The 24,291-nt window shown below is 41.0% G+C and overlaps 1 protein-coding gene across 10 annotated transcripts in view; it reads left to right on the top strand.

Moving 5' to 3' along the window:
• ATP9B (ATPase phospholipid transporting 9B (putative)) overlaps window positions 1–24,291 on the top strand; it is a 295,138-nt gene that overhangs the window by 176,077 nt on the left and 94,770 nt on the right. For all 10 annotated transcript variants that reach the window (XM_033178485.1, XM_033178489.1, XM_033178484.1 and 7 more), the window contains one exon: window positions 23,755–23,897. In XM_033178485.1, coding sequence (XP_033034376.1) covers window positions 23,755–23,897 — 143 coding nt within the window. The remainder of the gene's footprint in view (window positions 1–23,754; window positions 23,898–24,291) is intronic.

Here is a 24,291-nt window from a genome sequence, read left to right as displayed (position 1 = left end):
AGACTTTTAAATTTCCAGTGCCCTTTGATCTGTGTGGAATCATTGGCATTTTAAAGTTCTATTTAATATATCTAATATCTGTCAAGTTAGATAAAATATTGAGGCTGTGTTTTTAATATGGACTATCATTTCAAAATGTTAACCTATGTTATAACTACAGATTGGGCTATAAGTAGTTAACATTAGATGCCTATTTAATGTAAAGACTAATATTTTACCATATGAACATAAATCCATTTTAAAGTATTTTCAAAAATATTTTAAGAAAGATATTCTTAATATATATGATTTAAGATGTTCATAGGAATGAGCAGCTGACCCTCACGGTGGATAAAGTGTGAATCTAGAACATCTACCTTTTGTAACAGAGAACGGACTAAAACAGTATAGAATGCTTAGGCTCAAGGAGGTAGCCACTTTGAAGAGAAAGATATCTCTGTTTCTAACCCCAGCTTTCTCCAAAATTTGCTCTAAAAGGTGTTGTCTCTTCCATTTAGTTATGTCATAAAGTCAGAGCTATAATCTGTTCTTGGGATGTGTACACACTGCACTGCCCTCACAGACAATCACTGGGAATGAATCCAGTTGCTCTCACCCAGTATATTCGAGAGGTAGGAAATCAGCCTCCTTTCTGCCCGTCACAGCACAGATTCCTGTGGATGCTCCCTTCCACAGTGTTGCTGGTTCATGGTGGCCAGGCCTGTGCAGAGAGCACGCAGCAAACGGCAACTTCTCGTTGCAGCTGTGTGACTTGCTGCTGACATGGACTTTCTGCACTCCATAAAGCTGACTGCAGAGATGGCTGTTCCAACCTGACTTGTGGATTGAACCTAATAAGGCCCACCTTCCCCACTCTCCTCTCCCACCACACTGCAGCTATCCCCATGTGCCAGCTGCTTCCCACCCTAGCTGTGTCCTCTGCTTCGGTGCTCCTGTACCTCATCATTCCGTGGCTAGGCTTGTCTTGTCACGTCACTTGGCTTTTACCCTAAATACTCTTCCTCAGAGAGGCTGCCTTTGTCTGCTCAGTACAGACCAAGAAACAGCCAGCCACTTGCTATCACAGCAGCCTATTGAATTCTGTGTAGATCTCTATGACATTCATCTTGTTTGTTGCCCGTTTCTTCCTTCTCACTAAGCCCTGTGAGAAGAGAGGCCTTGTGTGGCCCGCTTGTTGTTGTGTCCTAGTTAGGGCCTAAAACGGAGCACGCTCGGGATGTGGTAGGGCCTCCGTAAGTATTTGTTGAATGGACCCATTACAAAGGCCCCGTCCTGCTCAGAGGACCCAAGCACAGATCATCACAGTTCTTGTGCCAGCACGTATTGAGTGCCACAAGTGAACTCTGTTCATCTTTGTCCTCAAAATACCCAGCCCCCCACTGGCTAAGTGGCAATTAACAAAGTATAACCAGAAAGTAACCTGCCTTTTGTATCTGTCTGTCATGCCAGAATTTACTTATTCGGATGTGATGGTCCTTCAGGTAGTTCTCATTTGTTGTTCAGCCTAAATACTCACCTTGATCCCAGGCCCTTCACACATTGCATCTTCTCTCCACCAGCTTCCTCTGTTTGATACCACCACTCCCCAAGAGTCTCCTTTGTCTCCAGACACATGAATGAACCCTGGTATCCATTTTTGTATTGTCACGTGAGAAGATAGGTTAGCCATCAAGTGAAGGAGGAAATAAGACATTTCTCCTGCTTTTCTTAGTTTCTGCCGGTTGGAATGCCTGTCTCAGGCAAAGCAGGCTGCAGTGACTGGCCCAGATGGGGGAGCGGCTTCTCCTAGAGCTGCAGGGAACACCTCCTGACACTGTGGCCTTGTCACTCGAAGACCTGCTGACTAATGGGTTCTCAGGAGCTCCACGTAAGGCACATAGTGAGGCACATATACGTGTTTGTACCAGCTTGAGAACCTGTCTCAAGGGTGGCATATTTTTCTCCTACGGAGAAAATGTATTCCAACTCCCAAAATATGTTGATAGACACTTCTGCGGTATCTGCCTTTTGGGTTATATTAGGTTATGTGTTCATTTTTATCAGAGCTTCATAACACAGAATGTGTTTGGGATTCTTCCCCTGCAAGTTGCTTCCAGAGCCTCATAGCATGTTGTTTTCATTACTATTTGCTTTGTGGATTGGTATGTGGTCATTTTATAAATATTCCATGTATGCTTTAAAAATATGTGTATTTTTACATGAATTATTCTGTATCCATTAGATTGATCTTCTTTAATGTATGCGCTTTACTGTTGTTTTTTGTTTTAAAAAAAACTCCTTAACTTTTTAGTTACTGAGAGTGTGCAAATCTCTCACCATAATAATGAACTTGTCCATTTTCCCATGCCATTTTGTGAATTCTCGCTTTATATATTGTGAGGCTATGTTATTAGTTGCTTACAGGTTTAGAATAGCTCTTATTATTCTGGTGAATGAAAATCTCTTATAAACAGCATTAGCTAAGTGGTAGTGATGTTGTCTTAAATCCCATGCTACTGTCTTTACACTTACTGTGATTAATACTTTATTTGCATTAATTTATGCCACCTTATTTTTGCTGTTTGTTTTACTTCTGTATTTATTTTTCTTTTCTTTCTTACAACCTTTGGAGTTTTTTCAATTCCATTTTTTCTATTAACTTGAAATGATACCCTATATTTCTATTATTGTGCTTTCCCTAGAAGTTTTACATATTTAATATGTAATATTTAGTAAAGTTTAAAGTTAAGCTTTATCTTTACTCTCCTCTCAATCAATGCTAAGACCCTAAAATATTTTAAGTCAGCTCATCTCCCCTCTCCCATCCACTTACATGCTTTACTAGTCGACATTTGTTTTCATCTTGTCATCCTGTTTGGTTTATACTCAGTGTTTGCACTAGACCTCCAGGCCGCAACCTTCTTGCCATTACTGCAGTAGTAAAAGGGTGTTTCTAGCGAATCATCCTACATATTCTTGATCAGTCTTTTTTCAAAGAGGATAAGGGCTTTTAGCAGGGTAAATTGCATTTACAGAAGAATAACCTTAATGATTATGTCTGAAGTAAGACTTGGAAAATACAGTGCGTATTATTCACATTCAATCCCATTACTTTTTCTTTTGGCCGGGCGAGGTGGCTCACGCCTGTAATCCCTAGCACTTTGAGAGGCCAAAGCAGGTGGATCACCTGAGGTCAGGAGTTTGGGACCAGCCTGGCCATCATGGTGGAATCCCGTCTCTACTAAAAATACAAAAATTAGTGGGGTGTGGTGGCACACACTCGTAATCCCACCTACCTGAGAGGCTGAGGCAGGAGAATCGCTTGAACCCAGGAAGTGGAGGTTGCAATGGGCCAAGACTGCCCCACTGCTCTCCAGTCTGGACAGGCAAAAGAGCAAAACTCTGTCTCAAAGAAAGAAAGAGACAATACAAGGTAGCAAGGTAAGTGTTGTGGTCAGTAAATAGTCAAAGCTGATGCACTGGCCCCTGCTGACACACAACAAATGGGCAGGCCATCCAATGCCCTTGGCCTCTTCTTAATCGGAGGGGACAGGCAAAAGCGTATAAACGAAACAGTTACGTAGTGGTAAAACACTATGTAGTAAAGTCAAACCGGGCACTGGAACAGAGAGAACCTTGCAGGGCTTCAGAGCAATGTGGGCCTTCCCTGACTGGGTGCTCATTAAGCAGTGGCCTGCATGGTGAGGCTACCATGGAAGACCTAGGGAAAATGTCTTGGCAGAGAAAGCACGTTGTCCCAGCACAGCAGAGACGGCCAGTGCTGGCACACATGCACTCCAGCTCAGCCTCCCCAGCCTCCAGCACAGGGCGCCTGCTCCCATGTCTGTCGAGCAAACACATCTTTTTCTAGGAATTCCTTCTTTTTTGCTCTCATTAATTTGATTTTTCTTAAAGTCAGTTGATTTCTTTCAGTTCTAGAATGTCACATGATGTTCCTTTCAAGGCAGCTTCTCTTTAACTGTGTAAAAGGCCTCATGAGAGCTTTGCTTCCTTTTGTATCTAGGGTACCTCTGTCTTTAACTGACAAACTATTGAATAGTATTGGGACTTTTATTATGTTTTAGTGAAATTTTGTATTTATATGGACTATCTCCAGTTACTTCTTTCTTTAGTAAAATAATATAGAAAGATTTGACCTTTTCCTGTATCCGGTTACCAAGAAAAATTAATCATAGTTATGAAAATTAGTTTATGTAATAAGCATTTTTTAACTAAAACATTTTTGTTTTCATACCTTCGTAATTATATGTATTTATAGTAAAACAAAATAGAAAATAGGGCAGGTGAATAGCTTGAGTCCAGGAGTTAGAGACCAGCATGGGCAATATGGTGAAACCTGGTCTCTCCAAAACAAACAAACAAACAAACAAACAAACAATTAGCTAAGCACGGTGGCATGCGCCTGTAGTCCTAGCTAGTTGGGCGGCTGAGGCAGGAGGATCGCGTTAGCCCCAGAGGTGGAGGCTGCAGTGAGCCGAGATCACGTCACTATACTCCAGCCTGGGCAGCAGAGCAAGAGCCTGTCTTGAAAGAAAGAAAGAAAAAAAACTAATAATAAGAGAAGATGATAAGTATGATCTGAAATCCTGCTATCTCTACTCAAATTCTGTCAAACCTTTCCAGTGTGTTTATACAGACTTACAAATATGACTGTGCATATTTATATCTACATAAAATACCCACACCCCAGATTAAGTCTGTGTATCCTTCTCTAGTGTCTGCTTAGAAAATGAGGACGATGGCAGGCTTTCTGCAGGTCTCTCTTGCTCTGGTTTTTCAGTCAACAGTTTGATGTTTAGCATGTTTGGTCATGCTTGGAGAGGCTTTCGGGGAAGAACTATCACTTCCCCTCTGTTTGGCTCCAGAACATCTCACACCACTTCACTTCCCCTCTGTTTAGCTCCAGAACATCTCACACCACTTCACTTCCCCTCTGTTTGGCTCCAGAACATCTCACACCACTTCACTTCCCCTCTGTTTAGCTCCAGAACATCTCACACCACTTCACTTCCCCTCTGTTTGGCTCCAGAACATCTCACACCACTTCACTTCCCCTCTGTTTGGCTCCAGAACATCTCACACCACTTCACTTCCCCTCTATTTGGCTCCAGAACGTCTCACATCACTTCACTTCCCCTCTGTTTGGCTCCAGAACGTCTCACACCGCTTCAACACAAGGCTCTACCGTGTTTCTCTCACTCAGGATGCAGTGACACAGGGTGCACGCAGGGGTGAGATCCGTTGATGTCAAAAGCACAGGACAATGATTCGGGGAATTAAAGTTCACATTTGATTAAAGCCAAGTTTGTTTTCCTCAAAGTTGACATAAAATATGAATAACGACACGTTCTAGTATTTGCTGAATATGCTTTTGGATTGAATAAAAGGTAAGAGTTCTAAAATATGTTTTGGTTTTGCACGGTATGCATATCTGAAAAGTAAAGTGCTTTTTTCTTCTTTCTTTTTTTTTTTTTTGAGATGGAGTCTTGGTCTGTCACCCAAGCTGGAGTGCAGTGGCACGATCTCAGCTCACTGCAAACTCTGCCTCCTGGGTTCACGCCATTCTCCTGCCTCAGCCTCCCAAGTAGCTGGGACTACAGGTGCCGCCACCATGCCCGGCTAATTTTTTGAATTTTTAGTAGAGACGGGGTTTCACCATACTAGCCAGAATTGTCTTTATCTCCTGACCTTGTGATCTGCCCACATCGGCTTCCCAAGTAAAGTGCTTTTTTCTCTGTTGTCCTAATACTCTTAAAGGGCTTTTCAAATTTAAGCTGTTTTATAAAAATTCCTCTGTATGAAGTAAAATATTTTGAGTTACTTGATAGAATTTACATTGTAAATTTCAAAGGAAAATATTATAGTATTTAACTTTTACTTTTGTAATTCTAAAATTCATACATGTTCCCTAAATCCTATGCATCTCTCATAAGAAAAGGAAAATTGATTATCAGAATTCTATATTCATTTAAAGTTCTCTGAGGTCAGGGACTTGCAGTTACTTCCCTCTTTAATTATTACCTCTTTCGTCCATATGCTTTGAAATGCTATATACCAGTGTAGTTGATAATACAAAAACTGTCTTATCAGCGTGGGTCAGAGTGTTTTTACTCCCACATGAGGCATATGTGAGTGTTACCGGCAGAATTGTTTGACAAAGTGATAAAGGTGTTCCTTCTGCGAACACCGAGGAACCCCTTGTCAATACAGCGGCTTTGTCTTTCTGAGAACACCGAGGAACCCCTTGTCAATACAGCGGCTTTGTTGTTCTGCGAACACCGAGGAACCTCTTGTCAATACAGCGGCTTTGTCCTTCTGCGAACACCGAGGAACCCCTTGTCAATACAGCGGCTTTGTCTTTCTGAGAACACCGAGGAACCCCTTATCAATACAGCGGCTTTGGCCTTCTGCGAACACCGAGGAACCTCTTGTCAATACAGCGGCTTTGTTGAAAGCACTGAAGGTGCAGGGTGTGTGTGGCTTGGGAGACAGGGTTTCCTCTCATTTACCAGGGGTCTGGCATCCAACCCAGTGAGCATGGGGATGCTTGCCCGTGAGCTTCCAGAGCAGATGGACTGGGGACCCCCAGAGCTCTGTGCAGTCGGCACACCCCTGGAAGACCAAAAGTGTCAGGCAGCACAGGCACAGCAGTCATTGCTCCTGGATTTAGGAAATAACTTTTCTGAAGGAAAACTTTTAGGAGCTTTATCAGGTTACTTTTCGGTTAGGTACCCTTTCTGTGACATTTTACAGGTTTTTGCTAATTTACCAAACAGCTTTAGTAAGACCTTATTTTCCAGGTAGAATGCTTGGTGAAAAGAGTGTTTTCAACTTCTTTAGACCTAGATGTGATATTCAGGTATTGATGATTTGGAAAATTTGGAGCCTATCCAGATTGCATAAAATGCTAATATTGGGAGATTCACTGTTTGGAAAGCATTCACCAAGGATATGTCCAGGTGGTGTTTTGCTCTTTGAAGAGAGAGATTAGAGGCAGGTATTAGTCTGTTCTCACACTGCTATGAAGATACTACACTAGACTGGGTAATTGATAAACAAAGGAGGTTGAATTGACTCACAGTTCTGCGTGGCTGGGGAGGCCTCAGGAAACTTGCAATCATGGTGGAAGGGGAAGTAGGCACCTTTGCAAGGCAGCAGGACAAAGTGTGAGCATGTGAAGGAGGAACCATCATACACTCACCAAACCATCAGAGGAACTGTCACACGCTCATCAAACCATCAGACCTCATGAGAACTCATTATCACAACACGGCAGCAGGAGGTGTGAGCATGTGAAGGAGGAACCATCACACACTCATCAAACCGTCAGAGGAACTATCCCACACTCATCAAACCATCAGATCTCAGAAGAACTCATTATCATGACAAGGCAGCAGGAGAAGGTGTGAGCATGTGAAGGAGGAACCGTCCCACACTCATCAAACCATCAGACCTCACGCGAACTCATTCATTATCACGAGAACAGCATAGAGGAAACCGCCCCCATGATCCAATCACCTGTCTCCCTCTACACATGGGGATTACAATTCAAGATGAGATTTGGGTGGGGACACAGAGCCAGACCCTCTCAGGGGCTGACTAAAGGATGTACTCAGCAGCTTTGCAGAAACCAGGAATAGAGAGGGACTATCCAAGAAGGATCTGTGTTGGGGTCTGTTTTCTAATAGTGTGGACTCTCAGGGTATGCACAGGAGACCCATCATGTTTTATCAGCAGAAACTACCAGCTTGACCCAAAGGAACAGAGAGAGGATGAGATGAGAGAAGGCTGTTGGACTCCCAAAATCTGATAGGCAGGAAACAGCTTGATAGAGCTACTGGCTGCCAGCATGTGCTGCCTTTCAGAAAGAGGAAGAATGACCCCAGGGTCAGCATTGACATGGGCAGTGCAGAGGTCATGGAGCTGTCGGCCTAAGGGGCACTGAGACGCAGTGACTCTGTTCTTCTCAGCTCTTGAAACTTCACAGAGTTTGCCTTGCTGAATTTCAAACTTGCTTGGAATCAGTGATCTTATATTCCTTCCAGTTTCTCCCATTTGGAGTGGAAATATCTATCTATCCTTGTGCCACCACTGTATTTTGGGAGCAGATAGCTTGTTTTCTAGTTTCACAGGTCCATAGGTGGAGAGGAACTTAGGTCCCAGGATGGACCATGGCCAGTGTCTCACCCATACCTAATTTAGATAGTTTAAATGACGAAATTTGGGACATTTGAGCAGATGCGGTTTGGTGAGATTTGGGACTTAATGTTGATGCTATAGTAGGCTGAGATATTTGGGATATTGGGATGGGGTAAATGTATTCTGCATTTGGGGCTGATGTAAATTTGGGGAATGCTAGAGGGTAGACTCCCGTGCATGCAGTGATGGCCCCCAAAACATGTGCCCACAAGAAATCTATGAATGGGACCTTACTTGAGAAGAGTCTTTGCAGATATGATTAAGATAATGATCTCTAAACAAGACCATCCTGAGTTAGAGTAGGCCCTAATTGCAGTGAATGTCCTTGTAATCAAAGGAGTAGGAATATGCCAAGGAGAAGGTGAGGTGAAGACAGTGGCAGAAACTGGAATGGTTCCGCTACAAGCCAGGGCACGCCAAGGACTGTGAGCAGACCCAGAGCTGGAGAGAGGCGGAACAGCCACACCTCCACCCGCCCCACCCCTGACCAGTGTCCGGGAGGAAACAGCTCTGCCCACACCTTCCAGATGGTGAGAAAATAACATTCTGTTGCTGTAAGACATCTAGTGATGGCATCTTTAAGAAACCAGCGCACCACATAGAGTCATTTTTTTACAAAATGCTTCATCCCCTGCTCTTGGCAAGGTAGCGTCAGGAAGGGTGAGATGCTACAGTGTCCCATGGCCACTGTTTGGCTTGTAAGAAACAGTTCAGTTTCCCGATATTCAGAAGTGTTTCCTTTCTGCCTGTTGTTCCTTGAGTGTTGTGGGAGGATGTCTCCTTGTCCTGCTAAGTGTTCTGCTAAGTGTCCTGCTAAGCTCTCACTTTTTTTTTTTTTTTTTTTTTTTTGAGACGGAGTCTCGCTCTGTCACCCGGGCTGGAGTGCAGTGGCCGGATCTCAGCTCACTGCAAGCTCCGCCTCCCGGGTTCACGCCATTCTCTTGCCTCAGCCTCCCCAGTAGCTGGGACTACAGGCGCCCGCCACCTCGCCCGGCTAGTTTTTTGTATTTTTTAGTAGAGACGGGGTTTCACTGTGTTAGCCAGGATGGTCTCGATCTCCTGACCTCGTGATCCGCCCGTCTTGGCCTCCCAAAGTGCTGGGATTACAGGCTTGAGCCACCGCACCCGGCCAGCTCTCACTTTTTAATAGGCAGCTCAGCCTTCTGCTTGCTGAACACTTGGTTGAATGTGTAATGGTTCTTCATTTACTCAACATCCAAGTATGTGCTTTTGGGAAGGTATTGCGATGGGCCATTCAGCTTAGTACATGCCCCGTGCCGCTGTGTGTGAGCGTGCAGGGAAGAATGGCGCACACCCTCGGGGCCTTGCAGCTCAGTCCTCAGCGTCTTCATCTGGACACCTTGTTCCCCTCCCTCCCTCTCCTTTCCCTGCTCTTTCTCTCCATAGAAGTAAAAATTATCTAAAACTTTAAATTACTTCCTCCTCCTCTCCTTACAGCCTAGCCCTCAACAAAAGCCAAAAACCTGTCCCTAAACGTTCAAGTTTGTTTAGTTGTTGTTTTTTTAAAAATAATATATTTTTCTTTAGGAAAAAAATATTTTTCTATAATTTATCTTTTTGTTAAGTTTTTAGTTATTGAGCATGGCTAATTCATGAACTCTCATCACTAGTTTTATATAAAGTTGAAATAAAACAAAGTTTTATTTTATATATACAAACCTTATTGCCTCTAATTGTGGAAATAGTGCTGGGGAACAGAGAAGTCACTTGATAGAAAAAGGGCATAGTTTAGAAGTAATTTTGGCTAAAGAGCCCCTTTTTCCGGTTTGCTTATTTGAACTCAGAAAATTCAGAAAAATGAAGAGGTTTCTAAGATTGTTTGGGGAAACAATTTGAAAAATTTATACGATGAAGCTTGTTTTCCAGATTTTAAGGTCAGTGGAGATTCTGTGACAGGAAAACTGGTTAATACTGCTTTTCTAATACCACAGTCCATCCCCTTTATGTGGCACATATGCCAGGGATTCCATACATGAACCCTGAGGGTCCAGTGTGGCTGCAAAAGCGTCTAGCACTTAGCACCATTATCTTCACGCAGTTTCAGAGTTAAGGTGCCATACACGCTTAAGATGTTTCCTTTTATACTTTTTCTGTGTAAATCTCTTATTATAGCATGAATTATGTGCCAGTTTTTATATTGGCTTAGAAAATATATTTTTGCATGATTCATTTCGTTTCTTTTGAAATAATCACTGTCTTGGCTTTAAAAAATTATAGTTAACAAATTTGTTTTAATCTATCGAAAAAGTTACTACTTTTCGTTGCACGGGCTGCTTCAGCAGCCTTTGAGCATTGTTTTGTTTTGAAATGTGTGGGCTTTAAAGTTTTCATTTCATTTTTAATAGAGAATTATATTTATTTATGAGACACAATGTAATGTTTTGGTGTATGTATACATTATGGAATGCTGCTTTTATGGTTAATGTCTTGCTTTTCCTAAAGGTTTGCCATCTAAAAATTACATATATAAATATATGCAGTCATCTCTTGGTATCCATGGGGGATTGGTTCCAGCAGCCTCCATGGATACCAGAACCCATGCATACCCGAGTCCCACGGTGGGCCCTGCAAAACCTATCCATAGGACAAGTGGGCCATCTGTGTCTGCGGGGCTCGCCTCCCAGGAATACTGTGTTTTGATGCATGTTTGGTTGCAGATGCAGAGCCTCAGATACGGAGGGTTGACTTGACTTACTAAAAAGAGTCCATATCTGAGTGGACTTGCACAGTTCAAGCCTGTGTTGTTTGAGAGTCAGTTGTGAATTAGTTTTTCCTGTTTTGTTGGTTTCTGTAATTGAAATCATACTGGATGTTTTCTTTTTGTCTTATTCCTTTTGTTTAACATGGCTGCATGCAGGAGGTTGTGTTGTCCTCTTCTCGTTTCTTGCAGCTTGTCATTCTCTTGCATGAGCACATTCCAGTGTATCTAGTGTATCCAGTATATCTGCTGTTTCGGGGTTTGGGTTGCTTCCAGTTTTTTTACAGTGGGCAGCAGTGCTGCTATTAACATTCCATGAATGTGTATTCCACACATTGGCACCCTGGCATAAGGTATCTAGGAGTGGCACTACTTGGCTATATCATTTGCCAAATTTACCAGATAATGTTTTAACTGTTCTTCAAAGTGGTTGTACCAATTTACCATTCCAACATCAATGTCAAGAGTAGTTCACATCCTCAGCAACACTTAGTATAAGTGAGTTTCTCATTGCAGTTTTAATGATCGTTTCCCAGCTTGATAGTGAGACTAAACAATTATGCCCATATATGTTGGCTATTTAGATTTTCTCTTTTGTGAACTTTCTAAGTCTTTTGTCTGGTGTTCTGGGCAGCTTGCAGTTATCTATTTTAGATGCCAAGGCTTTCTCGGCTTATGTTTTGCTGGTATCTTTCTCAATCTGTAGTTTGACTTTTTACCCACCCATTGGTGAAATTATGAAAAAACAATTGTTGATTTTACATGCCAAATATATGAGTTTTTTTTTTATTGGTTATCACTTTTTATGTTGTTTAAAAATTCCTTCCCTACTCCAAGGAGATGAAGCTCTCCTTTTACATTATTTTCTAGAAGCTTAACTATTTTTCCTCTGACCACTGTAAGTGTTTTTTGTTTTTTTAAATATATATGGTGTGAAGTATGGTTTTTAAATACCATATTTTTGCAAACCAATTGTCTCAGCACCAGTTATAGAAAAGACTTTTCCCAGTGATCTAGTGCCCTGTCTGCCATGTACCCAAGCATTGGTATACACATGAGCCTGTTTGGGTTACCTGTTCTGTTCCCTTGGACTGTTTTTGTATTCCCACCAAATAACAAACTGTGTTAATAGACTTTTATAATAGTGCGATATTTGATGGAACAAGTCTATCCTCATGTGCAGGTTTGTTATATAGGCAAACTTGTGTCATGGGAGTTTGTTGTACAGATTATTTCATCACCCAGGCGTTAAGCCTGGTACTCATTAGTTATTTTTGCTAATCCTCTCCCTCCTCCCAACCTCCACCCCCTGATAGGCCCCAGTGTGTGTTTTTCTCCTCTGTGTGTTCTCACATTTAGTGTGTTCTCACCATTTAGCTCCCAGTTATAAGTGAGCACATGTGGTATTTGGTTTTTTGTTTCTGCATTAGTTTGCTAAGGATAATGGCCTCTAGCTCCATCCATGTTCCTGCAAAGGACATGAGCTCATTCTTTTTTATGGCTGTATAGTATTCCATGATGTAGATGTACCACATTTTCTTTATCCATTCTATCATTGATGGGCATTTAGGTTATTCCATGTTGGTCAGGCTGGTCTCGAACTCTTGACCTCGTGATCCGCCTGCCTCGGCCTCCCAAAGTTCTGGGATTACAAGCGTGAGCCACCACGCCCAGCCTGATGTTGAGCTTTTCTTCATATGATTGTTGGCCACGTGTTTGTCTTCTTTTGAAAAGTGTCTGTTCGTCCTTTGCCTACTTTTTAGTGGGGTTGTTAGTTTTTTTCTTGTAAATTTGTTTAAGTCCCTTTTAGATGCTGGGTATTAAACCTGTGTCAGATGTGTAGTTAGCAAAAGAATTTTCTCCCACTTTGTAGGTTGTTTATTCTGCTGGTAAGTTTCTTTTGATGTGCAGAGATTCTTTAGTTTATTGAGATCTCATTTGTCAGTTTTTGCTCTCGTTGTAGTTGCTTTTGGTGTCTTTGTCACGAAATCTTCACCCGTGCCTATGTCCTGAATGTCACTACCTAGGTTGTCTTCCAGGAGTTTTATAGTTTGGGGTTTTGCATTTAAGTCTTTAATTCATCTTAAGTTCATTTTTGTATATGGTGTAAAGAAGGGGTCCAGTTTCTCTCTCCTGCAAATGGCCAGCCAGTTATCTCAGCACCATTTATTGAATAGGAAGTCCTTTTCTCCTTTCTTGTTTTTGTCAGGTTTGTGGAAGATCAGATGGTTGTAAGTGTGCAGTCTTATTTCTGGGTTCTGTATTCTGTTTCATTCATCCTTGTGTTCTTTAAGAGTGTGTTGGCTCTTCTCGGCCGTGAATATCGTGTATCTCCCAATATTATTTAAGTCTTCTCTATAATAAGTCTTCTCAAATTTTGTTAGAGCGGTTCTTAGATACTTGGGATTTTTTATATGATATTGTAAATATCGTTCTTAAAAGAACCATTTCCTCTCTCTTTGCTGATGTAAAGAAATAAACTTAATTTTTATAAAATTATTGACTATCAATTTTGGTAAAAATCCTATTTTAGTTATTAATTTAGGTGTATTGAAGTTTTTCTATATATAATCATATCACCAGTAAATAATGACAGCTTTTTTTTGATTCCAATTCTTTGCACCATTTATTTCTTTTATTTATTTTTTATTTATTTCTTTTCCTTGTTTCTGCAGCAAAGATCTTCAGTATGTTGCTAAAGAAAAGTGATTATAATAAACATTCTTCTTTTGTTCCCATCCTCAAAGGCAAAACTTTAAACAGTTTGTCGTTTAAATATGCTCTAAGTTTGTTTATAGAAGACTTTTAATACATTGACATTTTTCTGTTCCTATTTTGCTAAAAGTTGTTTTAAATCATGAAAGTATTCTAGGAAATATTTTTCTAAATCTATTGAAGATTTTTCATCTTTAAATTTTTCTTCTTTAATGTATTAACTTGGCAAATTATATTGATTGACGAAAATTTCTAGTGTCATACCAACCTTGTATTTCTAGGAGCAAAACCCCAACATGATCATGGTATATTACTATTTTGTTTATTATTAAATTCCATTTGCTTGTATTTTCTGTGAGATTTTTACATTGCTTTACAGGAGTGAAATTGACTTGTAATTTTTATTTTTCATACCATTCTTGTGGAGTTTGGTATCTCGATTATGCTGGTCTCATAAAAACATTTTTTTCTCATTTTCTTTCTCTAAAATAATTTATCTAAAATTGGAATTGTTTATTTCTTGAACATTTACATAAGAAGTCCATGTGAGCCTCAGCTTTTTACTGTGGAAACATTTTTGACACATTTGATTTAGTTATGGGACTATTTAGGTATGGGACTATTCAAGTTTTTAATTTCTTGAGTCAGTTTTGCAAAGTTATAGTTTTCAATTCATAATCAAGTATTTAAATTTTCAGTTTTATTTACAACAGTTTGTTCATATTTTCCTGTTATCCCTGACACATATGGGATCTGTGATATCAACCTTTTTAATTGTTCATACTTGTTATTTCTGCCCTTTCTGCTTTCTTTTTTTTCCTGACTACTCTTCCAATAGGTTTGCCAACTTTCATTTCTTATGGAAATACCTGCTCTTGTCTTTATGGATTCTTTGTGCTCTGTATTATTTTTCTATTTCATTAATGTTTTCTCACTTGTCTATTTCCTCCTTGGTTAGTGTTCACCTTCTCCCCCCTTTGTGAATATATGTATTGGAGGCTAAAAATTTTTCTGTAAGTACTAATTTGGTTGCATTTCAGAAGTTTTCATATGTAGTATTTTTGTATTGTATTTTCATTTGTATTTTGTTAAGTACAGAATATTTTAATTTCGACTGTGATTTCATCTTTGACCCATGCTTATTACAAACTTATTTCTTACCTTAATTTATAAGCATAGTTGAGAAATTTCTAATACATCTTTGTTCATAGTTTGATTGTATTTTTCTCAGAGGACATACCTTTTTAACTTCAGATCTGTGAAATGTGTTGAGACTTGTTGTAGGGTCCAATATTTAGTTCATTTTTATAAACATTCTTTGTGTGCTTCAAAACAACTTGGATTCCAAATTGTTGGTCATATGATTTCGTCTGTGTGATAGGTCAAGATTCTTAATCTTGTTTTTCAGTTTCTGTCTACCACTAGGGTCTTTCTCTTTCATAAAAGTTGCTGAAATGTGTCAAAATCTCTCATCAGTATTGTGAATTTGTCTATTTTTCCTTGGAATTCTGTTTATTTTTAGTATTTTATGTTTTGTGGCTTTGATATTGGATGCATACAAATTTAAATTATTATCTATTCCTAGTGAATTAAGCAGTTTCTCATTATCAAGTGACTTTCTTTATCTCTACTAAAGCTTTTTGCATTAAATTCTACTTTGTTTTGTGTTAATGTAGCAATGCCAGCTGTCTTTAATTTCTTTGGCATATCTTTTTCCATCTTTTTACTTTCAATTTCTCTGTATATTTATTTTTATGTGTCTCTTGTAATTAGCATACATCTTGTATTAGCATGCCATCTTGTAGTTAGTTTAATTTTTATCTAACTTTGGTAATTTTTGACTAGAGTATTTAGCGCATATGCAATTATTATAATACTGTTTATATTTTTAGTTTAAATCTGCTATTTTATTTTGTGCTTTTAATATTACTTACCTGTTCAATATTTTTCTCCTTTCTTGCTATTTTATTATTTTTTTTGTAATGCAACATTTGTCTCCAGCAGTTTAGAAGTTATGTAAGTGGTTTCTGTTCTTTTAGTAGTTACTCTGGAAGTTAAAAACCTTCTTAACTTATCAGAGTTAAAAGTCAGTTCCCTTGAGCGTTTAACTTAATTTGCTCCCTTCTGGACTTACACCATTTTTGTCACTTATTTTAATTCTAGTTGTTCTTAAACCCCAAAGAAAATCCTAGTTATTCTTAAACCTAACAATATCACTGATTTTGTTTATACATTCTCTATCATTTTGTTTTATCCACATTTCAGTTCGTAATATCTTCTTACATCTTAGACCTTCTATGTAGAATAATTTGCCTTTTGTCAGAAATGTGTTCGCTTTTTGTGCTTTTGGTGCTGGTCTTTTGGGAACTCTCAATTCTCGCTTGGTCATCCTTCTTGGAAAATAGTTTCATTGGGTATAGAATTCTAGGTTGTCACCTTTTTTGGCTTCTGTTACTGCTTTTAAGACTTTACTTCTTTGGGTCCATCCATCTCTTCAGCTGCTTTTCCATCCTCTCCTCATTGGTGGCATTGTAGGCTCTACCGCTCTACCTACCGTACATTATGTGTTGAGGTACAATGTTTCTTTTTAAACAGTGCTTAGGATTTGTTGGGCTTCTTGACTCTGTAGATTCTTTTATTCATTCTAGAAAGTCCGCCATCATCTCTTCAGATGCTGCCCCGTCCCCGCTTGTCACGTCCTGCTCTGGGATGTGGGGTCAGGGCTTGGTCGATGTCCTTACTGTGTCCCCGCCTGTCGCCTGTCGCGTCCTGCACGGGACGTGAGGTCAGGGCTCGGTCGATGTCCTTACTGTGTCCCCGTCTGTCGCCTGTCGCGTCCTGCACGGGACGTGAGGTCAGGGCTTGGTCGCTGTCCTTACTGTGTCCCCGCCTGTCGCCTGTCGCGTCCTGCACGGGACGTGAGGTCAGGGCTCGGTCGATGTCCTTACTGTGTCCCCGCCTGTCGCCTGTCGCGTCCTGCACGGGGCGTGAGGTCAGGGCTTGGTCGCTGTCCTTACTGTGTCCCCGCCTGTCGCCTGTCGCGTCCTGCACGGGACGTGAGGTCAGGGCTCGGTCGATGTCCTTACTGTGTCCCCGCCTGTCGCCTGTCGCGTCCTGCACGGGACGTGAGGTCAGGGCTCGGTCGATGTCCTTACTGTGTCCCCGCCTGTCGCCTGTCGCGTCCTGCGCGGGACGTGAGGTCAGGGCTCGGTCGATGTCCTTACTGTGTCCCCGCCTGTCGCCTGTCGCGTCCTGCGCGGGACGTGAGGTCAGGGCTCGGTCGATGTCCTTACTGTGTCCCCGCCTGTCGCCTGTCGCGTCCTGCGCGGGACGTGAGGTCAGGGCTCGGTCGATGTCCTTACTGTGTCCCCGCCTGTCGCCTGTCGCGTCCTGCACGGGACGTGAGGTCAGGGCTTGGTCGATGTCCTTACTGTGTCCCCGCCTGTCGCCTGTCGCGTCCTGCGCGGGACGTGAGGTCAGGGCTCGGTCGCTGTCCTCGCCGCACCTTTGTTTCCGCTGCTCTTGCTGCTGCACTTGCCACTTTTTTTGCTTCATTTTGTATCGTTCTCACTGACCTAACAAGTTATTCATTTTTTGACTGTGTGTAATCAGCTGTTAAACTAATGAATTTCTTAATTTTAATTATTGATATTTCTTAGTTCTAAAAATTCTGGTTGGTTTCTTTATCACATTATTTTATTTTTAAAGTTGCCTATTCCACGCAAACATTCTTAAATTTTTTTTATGTATCAATTTGTTTTATAATCTATGTCAGTATTGGATACCTTTGTCAATCTTTTTGTGTTGTATCTTGGTCTTCTGGCTCTTGCTTATGGCGTCTTCTTTTGCTCTGTGTTATGTGGTAGTGTTTGTTGTTATGGTAGGTGTTTGTGGTAGTCATATTTGAAAAACTAATTACAGGACTCATTTGGGAACAGAGATGGAGGTTCATGTGTTAAGACACTTGCTTCTGCCTTGGAGCATCTTCATTCAAAATTTCAAGTCGCTGGAAATGTGTTCAGGAAATGGGAGCCTGACTTCAGCTCCACAAGCAGGCTCACTGACCTGCGCCTGCTGGCCCTGCCTTCCCTGAGGCGCGTCCTTGCCTTCATAGTTATACTGAGGTTAGTGTCACCGTTGGATAGAAAACGAAGCTTTTCTGACCTTGAAAAGCTCCTGCTTATCCTCCCTGCGGCCTTTCACTGGCTCCCTTTTGCCTGGTTAGCTTTGTTATTAGTACTTAACACAATTGCAACCTGCTTAGTTTTGGGGGATTTGCCTTTTATCTTTGCCATTCCTTTATTCTTAGCCTTTTGGAGACATTTTGTTTTAAGGTGTAGCTCTTAAATTGCATAAATCGGTATTTATTTTATTTATTTTTAAACTAAAGTGCTAGCCTTTCATAGAAATGTTTCTTCCTTTCACAGTCCCGGCATAGGTGCTCAGCCTTGCTTCTGCACTCTTGTGTGTTCATTTATATTTATATGCACACATTCATGTATTCTATGTGGCAACTGTGTGTGTGTACATGTGTGTGTGTGCTGTGTATATATTCGTACTGCTATACAGAATGTATTTTACTTTAAAATTTTTAAATTATGTGAAAATTGCAAAACTCTCTTAAAATTTGCCACTGCTTGACTTTATCAAATGCATATTTAAACTTTGATTTCAAATATCAAAGTCGAGAACCAAACAATAACTTGTGACCCCTCTTAAATATAATGAGGAGTTTAATCTTTTTTCCAACTCCTCTTTTTTCCTCCTTTGTACTTCCTAGTATTTGATCATTTAATCTGTATCTGCGAACCCTAATTTTATAGTTATTTTCTTTTAATATGGAAATCCTATTTTCAACAAGCAACGGTGGCCATCCTTTCAGGTTGGTACCCATGTTTGCTTAACAACATGGAGTCATTAATCTCAGTGCTCACCTTTCCCCCATTCCTAAGTCCGATTTTGATTCATTCTCAACCAACCAGAATACTTTTCAAACAGTGTCCTTGGGCTTGCCTGGGGAATGAAAGCCCATTTGTCCCTGGAGTTCAGGCACAGGCCTCTGTGTGTTTCTCAGTGACTTCCACACGAAGTCGGAAGAGTCCCGAGTGTGAGGGAAGCCCCGAGGCACTCTGTTTCCCAGTTGCCACAGCACCTGGTCCTAGGGGCTACTGTCAGTCTAAGCAGAAGGCTGGGAGTTGGCTGCACTGAAGACCGGCCCCTGTGAGCTGCATGTGCAGCTGGGAATGTCTTTTGCTTGCCACTTGCCTCTGGTCTTTCTTTGATTCAACTCATCTTCAAAGCTGGTGCTCAGTTCACTCTTCCTAGAACACCACTTGACTGCAAATCTTCAGTCCTCCCACACCCACTCAGAAACATTCCAATGGGATTTAGAATTTTGCTTACACCAATTTAAATGACTTTCTGTAATACTTTGCTGTATTTTCTGTGTCTTAGGACCGAAGACTACATTTGTTTATCCTTACATCTTGTGCAATGGATGCAGATCAAATAGCATGCTTCCATGTTTAGGGTGTACCTCTGCCTTTGTTCCAGCAACACAACATGTGTAAGCCATGTGTCTGTGCATGCCTGATGCACCGTATGCACATACATGTGATGTGCCTGGTGCACATCTGCACTCCAAAGCCTTCCCTGAATGCTGCACAGATACGCTCCTCTCCCTGAGCTCCCACCACTGAACACAGCACAGATACGCTCCTCACTCCTCTCCCTGAGCTCTCTCCACTGTAGCTCAGGCTTCTCATTTGCCTTAAACCCTCTAACTCTTCAGACCAGTGATCATTTCCTCTCATTGATTACCTGCTCCACTGTAACTCTCAGTCACCTCCTTTTATGTATCCTTCCTAATCCACACAATGACCATGGCACTCGACAGATGGTGTTACTGAGGCTCAGAAAGATCACGTCTGTTATTGGTCTAAGACGGTTTGAAAATTAGGAATCAATACAGGTAAAACACAGTTACCTGCTTCCTCCCTACGGAGCACTGAAGGCCAGTGGCTGTGGAACTTAGGAGGTTGGACTGGCAGGGGTTCTTGATTACCTGGATGCAGGCACTGGAAGGAAAAGGGAACTGGATTACTCCTAGTGTCTGGTTGCAGTGGCAGGTGGCCGTGCCAGTCGTTATGATGGAGAAACTTTCCACACTGAGGAAGAGTACATGTGCGTGTTTTATTTTGTTTGGCATGTAAGGAGAGGAAGTGGGAATGTTAACACCATTGTATATCTATTCATTTCAGGGTGTTTGTGATGAATCTAAGACACAGGAAATAGAACATGTATCAATCGGAAGCCCAGAGAGAGGTGTAAACTAGGCCTAGACATCTTGAGTCTTGTGTCCACCGTGGATCGCACTGGCTGGATTCACCCAGGGAGAATATTTGGATGCCAGCCCCTGCCTCCCTGATGTGTCATGAAAAAATTAAAGATTTCACAGAGTGACAAATGTTGGGGAAAATTCAGATCAAATGGCCTCTGTGTCCTTTCAGCTTTATGATTTATAGGAAAAGATTTTAATTTCTTTTGATAAAAATTCTGACGTAAATGACTTCTGTTTCATTTTGCTCAGATTAGAATCCAAAAATAAGTCTGGCAGAGGAACGCATGTGAATTATTTCAGGTAGATACATTCCCTGCGGGGAATCTCGGGCGATTCTCAGACAAGTTGTGGGACTGGGTTCACCTGGTAGTGATAAATGCTGCAGGTTTAATTAAAACAAATTGGAGCTTAAATATAGCAAACATCGTGGTGCCTAAATAAGATGGCATGGTATATTTTAGGAAAATGCACTTCAAATTTGTTCAGAGTCCAGGTTACCTCCTCAGACACTTTTGTAGCTGTGGAGCGGAAGGAACTGTTGGAATCACAGGGAGCTGTCATTAAGAGAGCTGACATTCCGAGATTTACGAATGCTTTCTTCCTGTAGCATGAAACAGGTTCGTTATCTTCCTACTCCTAACATTGCTGAACACAGTATTTGTTTAAGATCATTTATTTCATTTTTCATATTGCATAAAAGTCATGATTGCCTTTTGTTTCAGGTAACTGTCTGAAATGACAGATACCTTTTCCACTTACCTGGATTAGGTCTCTTCGTAACAATTTCACAGTTGCTAAATTAGCAATAAAATGAGCTTAAAATATAGCTAGTATTTATTACTTTATAATCCATTTCTATAATTCTTCTCAAAATACTAGGTTTAATATATATTGAGGGAGTGACAAATTATGTTACAGTATAGTACTTTACAGCCGAATAGGTTTTAAAATTCTGTAAAATTAGAACATTACTAAAAATTACATAGAATTCAGCAGTGATAGTTATACTCTGCCAACTTAGTGTTTGAAATCGGAGCATCGTGGAGATTTTTAACATTGAAGAACAGATTGCTGTATTAACAATCAAAATATATGTGAATCACATGCATATAAGCTGTCTACTCTGTGTGTAGTATTAGATGCTCCCTATGTGTTATTACATACTCCTTACGTGGTAGTAAATACCCCGTGTGGTATAGTATATGTGCCCTATGTGGTAGTATATGCATCCTATTAGTATTAGTACTGCCTGTGTGGTATTAGACGCGTCCTGTGTGGTGTTATGTGGAACCCGTGTGGTATTTATATATATGTGCTCTATGTGGTATTACATACTCCCTGTGTGGTATTAGATGCGTCCTGTGTGGTGGTATATGCAACCTGTGTGGTATTATATGTGCTGTATGTGGTATTACATACTCTCTATGTATTGTCTCAGTTGAAGTCGGGTATAGTTTGCTCAGTGATCTTTTGCTAGTAAGCTGTCAACTTGCATTCTGCAGTGGTTCTACTTACTTTTTTCATCCTGAAGATGATCTCTCACCTTTTCATGAGTAGCTCCTGCTTTATATAATCTTCCAAGAGCGCTTGTATTCAACTTACCATATTTCAGCGGTAATTATTATATTCCATGAAATAATTTAATATTCCGTGATGCAACAGCTCCGCATAAGTTTGTAACCATGGAAATGGTTTCATGAGCCAGAGGCCCCTCGTGATTGAGGAGCAGCGCCCAGAAGAGTCATCCCGGTCCTTTGGCTTCCACCGCCCTGAGCCCAGTGGCCAACTGCAAGCTCTTCAGAAATTCCCAACTAACAGCAGAAACCCATTTGCATTATAGTAGCTGAGGCAGGCTAACACTCTTCAAAACAGTGTGACACAAATCTGAAAGAACACAGCACACAGATAGAGAGCCGTGTTTTCCAAAGTGCAGATATCCGAGCCAAAGAATCAGAGCCATGAAAAGCTTAATAGGAAGTCAGATCCCCTTTTCAAGCCCTTTTCTGTTCTGTACAGGAAGGCAGTCATTTCCTGGCCACCTTGCCCCTTGCCTGCCTCCTTCCCTCCTAAGTATTGCTAACATTTTAACTAAGTGGCCCATGACTTCCACTTTCTTTTTCTGATTCACAGAGAATCTTTCTCCAAAGCCCAAATCCAAGAGGAGTTCATGTAAATGTGTGTTTTCTTTTCCTTCTTCAAGCCTGGCACTCATCCTGAACTCACGTGGAGCAGCCCTGCTATTTAGTAACCATTTGCAGGAATGTCCTTAGCATTTCCTGAGCCTTTTCTGCCTGTCAAACACTCCTCTCAACATTGGACAGGCAGCAGTTCACATAGTCTTCAGCACAGCTGATAAAGAAAGGTTTTGTCTCTAGCCCGTTTGTTAGTAGGAGGCACTGGAGGCATACAGGTGGGTAATTTGCAGGCGTCAGCATGGCCAGCCAGCCCTCCTTGCCAGGAAGCTGCAGCCTCCTGCAACAAGAGGCCAAGTGGGCGCTGTGTCCTGCCTTGAGTGCCATCCTGCAGGGGAGCTTTGAGTCGTCTTCACTTAGTGCTTGTGTCTTTGATTAGTTTGGATTTTAGATAGCGAAAGATGATGAGGTGCTGGTTTAAAAAGCTGTGTCGTTGTCAAAGGCTTACCTTCTGACTAGTACATAGAATTTTTAAGATGTGAACTCTATGGACAGATAAGTCAAAGTATGATTATTTAATGTTCTTTAACTTACATACCGACTTCCTTCATTGACTGTGATTCCTAAAGACTGTTTTTTGAGTGTGTACTTTTAATAGTTGAACTATGTGAATTGCCATTTTGCTGGGTCAACATTGTTTGAATATTTAGCAGTTTCGCTCTGTGGTGTAAGTACATCCTGTCTGCTTTCTTGACAGGATTAAATTAGACTAATGTGAACATCTTTGAGTTGCTGTATGGGAAGAACTGCACTGCCACCTGCCACATGAGCAGAATCTACCCCTAAAGTGATGTGATCTGAACGCATGTTCTGACATGGCCGCTTTGTAGGGTTCCAGGTCTGCAGGGTTCCAGCCTTCTGCTCCACTCCAGTGCCTCCCGGCAAGGTTCTGCAGAATTGTCCCCAATCAGATGACTCGTCATATGTGCTTTGATTGCAGTCTTACTACTCAGACTTAAATTATGAAATTTTAAAAATAACTAAGAAGTCCCATGCATAGTTAGCAGATACCGTTTTATTTGTCATATCATATCCCATTTGTTTTGTTTTCCAGTTTAGCACCTGAAACCCGGGAAATATCCCATTGGTCATTGTAAAACAAGTGGATAAACCTTAAGGCCCATTTCCCATGTTGATTTGCAGGAGGACCCCGCCTGCTCCCTTCACTCCGTGTGTGTGCCCTGTCCTGTAAGCCTTTGGTGGTTGTCCCTTGCGGATGTACGTGGGCACACTCACAACAGTCTATTTTTCTGTCCCATCTGGTATTACAGACTGTCTTGAAGGACAGAATAGGAGTTACCTGTTTTTCTGTCATCTACAAATATTATGTTGGGTGTAAACATGTTTGTTGACTTAAGTGTCAGTAAATTCATTTATTTTAAAGTCTAAAATCCAATATTAGATATTTCCGTATAAAATGAAAGATAATGCATATTTAAAAATACGTGTATATGGAACCATGAGCCTGAATGTGTGGCCTGGGTCTGGATCACGCTAACCACTGCAGTGGGTTTTATCTGGCAGTTTGGGTGTGAACTGGGACATGGGTCTGGATCACAGTAACCACTGCAATGGGTTTTATTTGGCAGTTTGCGTGTGAACTTGGACATGGGCAAAGCGGTGTATGGATGGATGATGATGAAAGATGAGAACATCCCTGGCACAGTCGTTCGGACCAGCACTATCCCAGAGGAACTTGGGCGCCTGGTGTATTTACTGACAGACAAAACAGGTACTGTTCATGGTCTGTGTTCACCTTTGAATGGATGAAATGACATTTAATAAAAAATAGCATAGCATATACATATATGTTTATGTGTGTGTATATGTGTATGTGTTGGAACAGATCATTGAATCCATATTTAGAATTTTTCAGCCTCTTGAAAACTGTCACACAGCTTAATCATCTTCTCGTGTACACAGTATCATAAGAATTATCAAAACGTTAAGTTCTTAGAGCTTTAAGTAACGTATTTCTGTGTTTTTAATTTTCTACAATCTTACATTTTTTTAAAACTGCCTTGTAACACCTCCCTAGTGGCTTATTAAGAGCAAAAATTCCATGTTTGTTTATTATAGAATGATACTTGTGAGCTATTAGAAGAAAATAACAGATATGTTAATTT

This window comes from Trachypithecus francoisi, unplaced genomic scaffold (assembly GCF_009764315.1).
Source record: "Trachypithecus francoisi isolate TF-2019V2 unplaced genomic scaffold, Tfra_2.0 Lachesis_group19, whole genome shotgun sequence".
Classification (NCBI taxonomy): domain Eukaryota; kingdom Metazoa; phylum Chordata; class Mammalia; order Primates; family Cercopithecidae; genus Trachypithecus; species Trachypithecus francoisi.
Note: the sequence above shows the minus strand (reverse complement) of the source record. Positions and strands in the feature narration are given on the sequence as shown.